The sequence below is a fragment of the Polyodon spathula genome, chromosome 24 (assembly GCF_017654505.1).
Source record: "Polyodon spathula isolate WHYD16114869_AA chromosome 24, ASM1765450v1, whole genome shotgun sequence".
NCBI classification, from domain to species: domain Eukaryota; kingdom Metazoa; phylum Chordata; class Actinopteri; order Acipenseriformes; family Polyodontidae; genus Polyodon; species Polyodon spathula.
The window spans coordinates 18,406,211-18,417,068 of record NC_054557.1 but is presented as its reverse complement, the minus strand read 5'-3'; the positions used below and the strand labels follow the sequence as shown (position 1 = coordinate 18,417,068).

At 47.5% G+C, this 10,858-nt stretch overlaps 1 protein-coding gene across 1 annotated transcript; it reads right to left on the bottom strand.

Moving 5' to 3' along the window:
- Positions 1–47: 47 nt before the first annotated feature.
- LOC121298999 (hemicentin-2-like) lies at positions 48–7,560 on the bottom strand. The gene is made up of 7 exons (XM_041226425.1): positions 7,177–7,560; positions 4,717–4,844; positions 3,593–3,761; positions 3,300–3,451; positions 2,512–2,683; positions 2,185–2,317; positions 48–890 (listed from the first exon to the last, which is right to left on the bottom strand). The coding sequence occupies exons 1-7, from the start codon at positions 7,226–7,228 to the stop codon at positions 803–805; spliced, it is 894 nt and encodes a 297-aa protein (XP_041082359.1). The 5' UTR covers positions 7,229–7,560; the 3' UTR covers positions 48–802.
- Between the last annotated feature and the right edge of the window lie 3,298 nt (positions 7,561–10,858).

Here is a 10,858-nt window from a genome sequence, read left to right as displayed (position 1 = left end):
TGCTCTATTTACACACGTTGCATTAAAACGCTTGGGGGGGGGGGGGGGGGGGGGGTGATGTACAGAAAAGGTTTATAAAAAAGAATTTATTTGTTTCAGGACGTTTCTGCTGAAGGCACTAGAGCCCAATTCTGGTCTGCTCGACTCGGTTTCTTGTGCATTTTTATTCTACACTGAAGGGGAACAGATCTTCTTCTTGATTAATATTCATGAAGAGACACAGCACGTCGAGAATATTAATTTCAACAACAAACCCACACACTCTAAAGAAATCAGCAACGCAGCGATTAACTCGCACAGTTCAGAAAGACGATTTTATTTATTTATGTGTTTATTTAAACGGAAAAAACAGAGAGTGCAAGAGAAAGCAACGCCCTCAGCTTCATCCCAGGCAGGCTTTCCAACACACAGAAACGCGCTGGAAAAGTTACCTAAATCTGAATTAACAGCACAAAGAGATTTGAATATATACCCCCCTAAATATACACAATCAAATCCATGCATTTCAATTCTAAACGCAGGTACAACCCAGATACAACACGAATACTGTGGATATATAAATAATAATAAGAAGAGATGCTCAAGAAAAGAAAACGAAAATATTTGAACCCTTTCATGAAAAGAGAGAGACTAGCGAGTAAATGTATGAGGGAGCCCCATATGAGCCGGGTGCTCTCGTATAAAGCAATGGAAAACACCGTCAATGAGAAATATACTGATCATGCCAAGCTAATGCAAACGGTTTTATTTTCTCAGGATTTCGTTTGGAAAGGGTTCTGGAAGGAGTCTGTACAGCTGCTCTCTAGACGAGGGGCTGCGAGTCTCCCACAGTGGAGTCCACTGACTCCACACTGCTGTGGTAGATCGGCTTCTTCACTGAGCGATCATCACTGGAGACAAGAGAGAGCGAAGAGGGGAGGTGAGGACTTCACAACACCCAATCACAACAGCACAGAACTCCGAGACACCCAATCACAACAGCACAGAACTCCGAGACACCCAATCACAACAGCACAGAACTCCGAGACACCCAATCACAACAGCACAGAACCTTAAAACCCGCAATCAAATGCTTTACAATGCTTCCCTATGCTTTACCAGACCTCTCTGGGCTTTACAATGCTTCCCTATGCTTTACCATACCCTCTGTGCTTTACAGTGCTTCCCTATGCTTTACCAGACCTCTCTGTGCTTTACAATGTTTCCCTATGCTTTACCAGACCTCTCTGCGCTTTACAATGCTTCCCTATGCTTTACCAGACCTCTCTGTGCTTTACAATGCTTCCCTGTGCTTTACCAGACCTCTCTGTGCTTTACAATGCTTCCCTATGCTTTACCACACCTCTCTGTGCTTTACAATGCTTCCCTATGCTTTACCAGACCTCTCTGTGCTTTACAATGCTTCCCTGTGCTTTACCAGACCTCTCTGTGCTTTACAATGCTTCCCTATGCTTTACCAGACCTCTCTGTGCTTTACAATGCTTCCCTATGCTTTACCAGACCTCTCTGTGCTTTACAATGCTTCCCTATGCTTTACCAGACCTATCTGTGCTTTACAATGCTTTTTGGGGGGGGGGGGGGGGGGGGTGATGTACAGAAAAGGTTTATAAAAAAGAATTTATTTGTTTCAGGACGTTTCTGCTGAAGGCACTAGAGCCCAATTCTGGTCTGCTCGACTCGGTTTCTTGTGCATTTTTATTCTACACTGAAGGGGAACAGATCTTCTTCTTGATTAATATTCATGAAGAGACACAGCACGTCGAGAATATTAATTTCAACAACAAACCCACTATGCTTTACCAGACCTCTCTGTGCTTTACAATGCTTCCCTGTGCTTTACCAGACCTCTCTTTGCTTTACAATGCTTCCCTGTGCTTTACCAGACCTCTCTGTGCTTTACAATGCTTCCCTGTGCTTTACCAGACCTCTCTGTGCTTTACAATGCTTCCCTGTGCTTTACCAGACCTCTCTGTGCTTTACAATGCTTCCCTGTGCTTTACCAGACCTCTCTTTGCTTTACAATGCTTCCCTGTGCTTTACTGTGCTTTATCACACTTTAATGTGCTTTTACTTTCACAAGGTGCAAAACTGCAGTTCTCTTTTCCACCAGGGTGTGGCGCTGTCCACGTCTCTCCAGGCTTCCTGTCAGACAGTCTGACTCTTATGACTCTTGACAGGACTCACATGGGCCCCTTGAGGGAGGAGATTCTGCGTCTTGACAAGTACACTGCCAGCCACACGATGACCACGACCAGAACCAGAGCCGCGATACCAGTCATCAGAGTCAGGATGAGCAGGGTCTGGCCCGAAAAGCACACTATTAATGAAAAAGGAGAGGAGAGGAGAGGTGAAGAGAGAGGAGGAGAGGAGTGGAGAGGAGAGGGGAGAAAGGAGGAGATTTTTAAAAGTCGCACAAGCACTGCCACAGTTACTGCAGAGACAACAGCAATATCAGACATCTGCCTCTCCCCACCCCTCTCTCCCCTCTCTCCTCTCCCCCTCTCTCCTCACCTTCCACCTCTCCCCATCTCTCCTCATCAGGCACCACCAGCAGCTGCAGGGAGTGGGTCCTGCTGAGTGACGGCACGGAGGGGTGCTGCACAGTGCAGGTGTAGTTCCCAGCATCCTCTTCTCTCACATTCTGGATATTCAGCTTGTTGGACACCTCCACCCAATCATCACCCTGCAATCAGAGAGGAGGTGGAGTCAGAACCACAACAACACAGGAGGGGGCGGAGTCAGAACCACAATACAGGAGAGAGGGGGCGGAGTCAGGACCACAATACAGGAGAGAGGGGGGCGGAGTCAGAACCACAACAATACAGGAGAGAGGGGGGGCGGAGTCAGGACCACAATACAGGAGAGAGGGGGGGCAGAGTCAGAACCACAACAATACAGGAGAGAGGGGGGGCGGAGTCAGGACCACAATACAGGAGAGAGGGGGGCGGAGTCAGAACCACAACAATACAGGAGAGAGGGGGGGCGGAGTCAGGACCACAATACAGGAGAGAGGGGGGGCGGAGTCAGAACCACAACAATACAGGAGAGAGGGGGGGCGGAGTCAGGACCACAATACAGGAGAGAGGGGGGGCAGAGTCAGAACCCCAACAGCACAGGAGAGGGGGCGGAGTCAGAACCACAACAACACAGGAGAGAGGGGGTGGAGTCAGAACCCCAACAATACAGGAGAGGGGGGGGCGGAGACAGAACCACAATACAGGAGAGAGGGGGGGTGGAGTCAGAACTAACACAGGTGTGAAAAGACCCGTCCACCCACAGTGTTCCTCCCCTCTCCTCACCTCTTTGCTCCAGGAGTACAGCGGGCTCTCTGAGGCAGAGGCGGAGCACTCCACCTCCACAGCGCCCCCTGGTGCCACAGTCAGGACATTCAGCTGCTTGGAGTAGTGGCTGTAGAAGCTGCTGTCTTCGAACAGAGAAACATTGCGCAGATCTGCAAGGCAGAGAGAGGGTGCAGTGCGATATAGCACAGAGCGGGGTACAGCCTGCACTGTCAGAATGATCCCTGCAGTATCTCTCAGTAGCAGCAATGCTAGTGTTGTTAGTCTCAGCAGCATGTCCTGCTGTCACTCACAGTGCACGAGGACAGACAGGCTGTTGGACATGCTATCTTGCTTGGTCCCGTTGTTCTGGACGCAGCGGAACAGCCCGGCGTTCCAGCTCTGGATCTCAGGGATCTGGAGCTGGAGCCGACCCGCGGAGCGATTGACCGAACCGTCCACAGCAAACCAGGAGTCCATGAACTGAGAGAGAGAGAGGGGAGAGAGAGAGAGAGAGAGAGAGACGAAGAGAGATGAGGAGAGGGACAGAGAGATCTATCGAGAAGAAGGAGAGAACGAGAGTCCTCTCTTCCAGCTCTCCTCTCTCAAGAGGAGCGCAGAGAGAGAGAGAACGATGAGAGAGAGAATCTAGAGAGAGAGAGAAAGCAGAGTAGACAGGAGAGAGAGAACGAGAGCGAGAGATGAGCGAGAGAACGAGAGAGAGAGAGGAAGAGAGAGAGAGAGAGAGAGAGAGAGAGAGAGAGAGAGAGAGAGAGAGAGAGAGAGAGAGAGAATGAAAATTCACATCATAGTACCAATACTTTCACCATTCACTTTACGGCTCGGAATTGGGTTTCAGGAGGGTTATTGTTGGGGTCGGGGTTAGCGTTAGTGTTGGGGTTGGGGTTAGGGTTAGGGTTAGTGTTGGTGTTGGGGTTAGGGTTAGGGTTGGGGTTAGGGTTGGGGTTAGGGTTAGTGTTGGGGTTGGGGTTAGGGTTAGGGTTAGGGTTAGTTAGTGTTAGTGTTAGTGTTGGGGTTAGTGTTAGTGTTAGGGTTAGGGTTAGTGTTAGGGTTGGGGTTGGGGTTGGGGTTGGGGTTGGGGTTAGGGTTAGGGTTAGGGTTGGGTTAGGGTTAGGGTTAGGGTTAGTGTTAGGGTTAGGGTTGGGGTTAGGGTTGGGGTTGGGGTTGGGGTTGGGGTTGGGGTTAGTGTTAGGGTTAGGGTTAGTGTTAGGGTTGGGGTTGGGGTTAGTGTTAGTGTTGGAGTTGGGGTTGGCGTTAGTGTTTGTGTTAGTGTTGGAGTTGGGGTTAGTGTTAGTGTTGGGTTTGGGGTTAGTGTTGGGGTTAGTGTTAGTGTTAGTATTTGGGTTAATGTTTGGGTTAGTGTTAGGGTTGCGGTTGGGGTCAAGGTAACCGTAGAGTTGGGGTTAGGGTTACTCACCTTGGCGTATTTCTCGAAGTGGTAGGCACTCATGTCTGAGTCCTCGTCAGAGAGACACTCCAGAGTGATTGACTGCCCCTCCAACACTGGCCCTGCCTCCGGACTCTTCAGAACAAGGGAGAGCTTCCCTGGGAAACAGAGCATGAGAGGAAACTGAGCACCATGTCCGCCATCTGGGCTCTAATCAGTCTATAGTGCAGAATGGCATGTGGAATCCCTGATAGAGCCTCAATGGAGTCAGTGTCACATTATAAAAGTTTACCATCATTAAGGCGTAGCAAAGTGTCATGAAGGTTACACTGCGTCACTGCACTGAGATTCAGTTTCAACTTGACTTGAATCGGGAACTGAGAACACCACCGTCAGGAGGAAACGCGAGGTGAAAATAAACTCACAGCTCTGGGATTTAGACAAACCATTTACTATACCCCTCTGTGCTTTACAATGCTTCCCTATGCTTTACCAGACCTCTCTGTGCTTTACAATGCTTCCCTATGCTTTACCAGACCTCTCTGTGCTTTACAATGCTTCCCTATGCTTTACCATTTCTCTCTGTGCTTTGCAATGCTTCCCTATGCTTTACCACACCTCTCTGTGCTTTACAATGCTTCCCTATGCTTTACCACACCTCTCTGTGCTTTACAATGCTTCCCTATGCTTTACCAGCACCTCTCTGTGCTTTACAATGCTTCCCTATGCTTTACCAGACCTCTCTGTGCTTTACAATGCTTCATCTATGCTTTAATCAGACCTCTCTGTGCTTTACAATGCTTCCCTATGCTTTACCAGACCTCTCTGTGCTTTACAATGCTTCCCTATGCTTTACCAGACCTCTCTGTGCTTTACAAAGTGTCATGAAGGTTACACTGCGTCACTGCACTTGAGATTCAGCTTCCCTATGCTTTACGGGACCTCTCTGAACTTTACAATCAGGAGGAAATGCTTTACCATACCTCTCTGTGCTTTGCAATGCTTCCCTATGCTTTACTATACCCCTCTGTGCTTTACAATGCTTCCCTATGCTTTACCAGACCTCTCTGTGCTTTACAATGCTTCCCTATGCTTTACCAGACCTCTCTGTGCTTTACAATGCTTCCCTATGCTTTACCAGACCTCTCTGTGCTTTACAATGCTTCCCTATGCTTTACCACACCTCTCTGTGCTTTACAATGCTTCCCTATGCTTTACCACACCTCTCTGTGCTTTACAATGCTTCCCTATGCTTTACCAGACCTCTCTGTGCTTTACAATGCTTCCCTATGCTTTACCAGACCTCTCTGTGCTTTACAATGCTTCCCTATGCTTTACCACACCTCTCTGTGCTTTACAATGCTTCCTCTATGCTTTACCACACCTCTCTGTGCTTTAGAATGCTTCCCTATGCTTTACCAGACCTCTCTGTGCTTTACAATGCTTCCCTATGCTTTACCACACCTCTCTGTGCTTTAGAATGCTTCCCTATGCTTTACCAGACCTCTCTGTGCTTTACGAATGCTTCTCTATTCTTTACCACACCTCTCTGTGCTTTACAATGCTTCTCTATTCTTTATCACACCTCTCTGTTTTAAATGAGCACGTTTTCTCCTGCTTTATCACACTGTGCTGTGTTTGTAATATGGGGCACATTTATACAGGTTTGCTTGTCCTGGTTTCTTGATTTTTTTTTTTTTTTTTTTTTTGTATTTGTGATTGTCGGTGTGTGAAATGCACCCCGTATCCGCATTTACCCACATTGCTCTCTGCAATCAAAACGAGACCCAGTTTTATTATTATTATTATTATTATTATTATTATTATTATTATTATTATTATTATTTGCAATTATTTCGTATTAATCGTGTTAATACCACAGTTGGAAGCTGGTAGAGCCAGGGTCCGACACTAGAAGCAACACGAGTTGGGTCAATTATTAAAAAAAAAATAAAAAAACAGCGAGAACTAGTTTCTTCTTGGAAAGTGCGTCAGATGCAGCAGAGAGAAACGAAACATGAAGCAATACAGCGCTTTGAATAGCAACGCTACCGCCGGCTTCCTGCGGGGTAAACACGTCCCGTTAACCCGTTCAGCGCCGGCCACGCTGTGTAATCAATCCCTTATCACATCTGTGCGCGCTGGGAAACAGCTGGCTGTCAGCCGCGTCGTCTGTTTTGTCTTTAAGGAAGTTTTAGCGAACGAGAATAATCTCTCCGCTCTCTGCGTGTTCGCTTTCCGCAACGCTATCCTTACACATTGCAATGCATATAGCAACAGGATAAGAAACGAAAACTGCCGCTCTGAACGTAAAACCGCAGCGATTGCAATAACGAGAAACCCTGCGGATACAGGCACCGACACTTTCTATAGCAGTACAACACTGGCAGTTAGTGAAACTGCCCCGTGTTAATAACTAGCTGTTTTGATCCGACTTCAGGCTATGCAACTATATACACACGCCTAACAAAAACATTTAAAAAGACTCACCCGATGCCAAATGCAGGGATCCTAGCAGCACGACTCCGAGAACCCACTTCATTTTAAAGCACTTTGATTTATTATTATCGTTGTTATTGTTGCTGTTTTTAATGGCACTTTGAAACAATGTGTCGGTGTTTCATTCGTCCTGCAAACCTCTGTAGCTGTGAAACTAACCAGTGGGATTTTCGGGACACAGAAAGGCGGGGCAGCCTGTCTCCGGACACAGAGGTCGCCCGTCCCTCTCTCTCGACGGCGCTGTGAAACTGTCCCCTGAATTCGGCGTGTGTTTTAAACGGGGTTTGTTCTGGTTTGTATACGGCAGCCTGTACATTTTAAAAGGGCCGCAGCTCACAATCCATACTCTTTCTCTCATTTGCATAATGTTATAATTATGACTTTAAATATTTCAGTCCTTGTTGATCACGTGTTCTGGAGCCTTTTGCAAGTCACGCATCATCCGTATCCGAGCAGAATAATGTGGGATGGGATATATATATATATATATATACACACACACACACACACACACACACACACGCAGTACTGTGCAAAAATTTTAGGCAGGTGTGAAAAAATGCTGTAAAGTAAGAATGCTTTCAAAAATAGACATGTTAATAGTTTATATTTATCAATTAACAAAATGCAAAGTGAGTGAACAGAAGAAAAATCTACATCAAATCAATATTTGGTGTGACCACCCTTTGCCTTCAAAACAGCATCAATTCTTCTAGGTACACTTGCACACAGTTTTTGAAGGAACTCGGCAGGTAGGTTGGCCCGAACATCTTGGAGAACTAACCACAGTTCTTCTGTGGATTTGGGCAGCCTCAGTTGCTTCTCTCTCTTCATGTAATCCCAGACAGACTCGATGATGTTGAGATCAGGGCTCTGTGGGGGCCATACCATCACTTCCAGGACTCCTTGTTCTTTACGCTGAAGATAGTTCTTAATGAAATGTTTGGGGTCGTTGTCATGCTGCAGAATAAACTCGGGGCCAATCAGATGGCATTGCATGATGAGGCTGATCTGCTGTTTATATTAATAACGAGTTACAATGCATCGGCTCCGATTCCTAATGCATTCCCGGCAGAGTATATTCATAGAAGCCCGCTCTGATCACAGCATGTCAGGTTGCTGCAAACTACATGCATACACACACACGCTAGGATTTCAACCTCAGAGTCCCAACACACTGGCCGAGCTGCCCAGCTCTGAAGGGAAGCAGCAAGCGTCTCTTGTTTTTTAAACGAGGTTAAAACACACACACACACACACACACACTCGTTTGGCGTGTGCTCAACCACACAATAACTGTTACTTGCCACAGTCTGAACCTTTGCAAGCGTACACTGAACACATTTAAAGGGTTTAAAACAGGTTAAACACACACACACACACACTTCTGTAATGGCGTGTGCTGAAACACAATTCTGTGACTTGTGTAACTGGTTTGTGTTTTTCTTCTATTGTGTTATTAATAATTGTCCATGTTTGTATTCATGCAGTGTTAACTAGTTTACCACTGTCAGCTGCTTGCTAGTACTGATGACGCGCAGCGCTCTTTAAAGCGGTCACGCTTGTGAACGCAGATCAAGCAGAAACGGAGTTCTTGTAGAAGTCGTCCGCTCTGATCCTCAGCCTGTCAGGTCTCCTTCTCTCTCCCTCTATCTCCTCTCTATCCCTCTCTCCATCTCCTCTATCCCTCCTTCTCTCCTCTATCCCTCTCTCCTTTCTCTCTATTCCTCTATCTCCTCTCTCTCTCTCCTCTCTCTCTCTCCCTCTATCCCTCTCTCCTATCTCTCTATCCCTCCTTCTCTCCTCTATCCCTCTCTCCTTTCTCTCTCTCCCTCTATCTCCTCTCTATCTCCTCTCCCTCCATCTCCTGTCTATCCCTCCTTCTCTCCTCTCCCTCTCTCCTTTCTCTCTATCCCTCTATCTCCTCTCTATCCCTCTCCTCCATCTCCTGTCTATCCCTCCTTCTCTCCTCTATCCCTCTCTCCTTTCTCTCTCTCCCTCTATCTCCTCTCTATCCCTCTCCTCCATCTCCTGTCTATCCCTCCTTCTCTCCTCTATCCCTCTCTCCTTTCTCTCTATCCCTCTATCTCCTCTCTATCCCTCTCCTCCATCTCCTGTCTATCCCTCCTTCTCTCCTCTATCCCTCTCTCCTTTCTCTCTATCCCTCTATCTCCTCTCTATCCCTCTCCTCCATCTCCTGTCTATCCCTCCTTCTCTCCTCTATCCCTCTCTCCTTTCTCTCTATCCCTCACTCTCCTCTCTATCCCTCTCTCTCTCTCTGTCTATCCCCTCCTTCTCTCCAATCCCTCTCTCCTTTCTCTCTGTCCCTCTATCTCCTCTCTATCCCTCTCCTCCATCTCCTGTCTATCCCTCCTTCTCTCCTCTATCCCTCTCTCCATTTCTCTCTCTCCCTCTATCTCCTCTCTATCCCTCTCCTCCATTTCCCTCTCTCCTTTCTCTCTATCCCTCTATCTCCTCTCTATCCCTCTCCTTCTCTCCTCTATCCCTCTCTCCTTTCTCTCTCTCCCTCTATCTCCTCTCTATCCCTCCTTCTCTCCTCTATCCCTCTCTCCTCTCTCTCTATTCCTCTATCTCCTCTCTCTCCCTATCTTTCTCTCTCTCCTCTCTATCCCTCTCCTCCATCTCCTGTCTATCCCTCCTTCTCTCCTCTATCCCTCTCTCCTTTCTCTTTCTCCCTCTATCTCCTCTCTATCCCTCTCCTCCATCTCCTGTCTATCCCTCCTTCTCTCCTCTATCCCTCTCTCCTTTCTCTCTCTCCCTCTATCTCCTCTCTATCCCTCTCCTCCATCTCCTGTCTATCCCTCCTTCTCTCCTCTATCCCTCTCTCCTTTCTCTCTATCCCTCTATCTCCTCTCTATCCCTCTCCTCCATCTCCTGTCTATCCCTCTGTCTCTCCTCTATCCCTCTCTCCTTTCTCTCTCTCTCTCTATCTCCTCTCTATCCCTCTCCTCCATCTCCTGTCTATCCCTCCTTCTCTCCTCTATCCCTCTCTCCTTTCTCTCTCTCCCTCTATCTCCTCTCTATCCCTCTCCTCCATCTCCTGTCTATCCCTCCTTCTCTCCTCTATCCCTCTCTCCTTTCTCTCTCTCCCTCTATCTCCTGTCTATCCCTCTCTCCTTTCTCTCTAACCCTCTATTCCTCTATCTCCTCTCTCTCCCTCTATCTCCTCTCTATCCCTCTCCTCCATCTCCTGTCTATCCCTCCTTCTCTCCTCTATCCCTCTCTCCTTTCTCTCTCTCCCTCTATCTCCTCTCTATCCCTCTCCTCCATCTCCTGTCTATCCCTCTCTCCTTTCTCTCTATTCCTCTATCTCCTCTCTCTCCCTCTCCTCCCTCTCTCTCTATCCCTCTCTCCTTTCTGGAAAATCCCTCTATCTCCTCTCTATCCCTCTCCTCCATCTCCTGTCTATCCCTCCTTCTCTCCTCTATCCCTCTCTCCTTTCTCTCTATCCCTCTATCTCCTCTCTATCCCTCTATCCTCTTCTCTCTTAGCCGCTTCACACTCAGTCACACAAAACCACACAGCGGGACACAGTGGAAGAAGCATCTGCAAACTTCTATTAAGTTTATTTTCAGCGTATCCCGGTACACACTTCCACTGGCATGGGCAGAATGCAGACAAAAACGAACCGTGTGTGTGTGTATATATAAAA

Bases quoted from the DNA above. Each gene is read 5' to 3' on its own strand.
- LOC121298999 (XM_041226425.1), bottom strand. From the start codon at position 7,228: ATGAAGTGGGTTCTCGGAGTCGTGCTGCTAGGATCCCTGCATTTGGCA. The intron at 4,845-7,176 runs GTGAGTCTTTTT...TCTGTTTCCCAG, and splicing joins ATCCCTGCATTTGGCATCGG to GGAAGCTCTCCCTTGTTCTG. The intron at 891-2,184 runs GTGAGTCCTGTC...TCTTGTCTCCAG, and splicing joins TCCTCCCTCAAGGGGCCCAT to TGATGATCGCTCAGTGAAGA.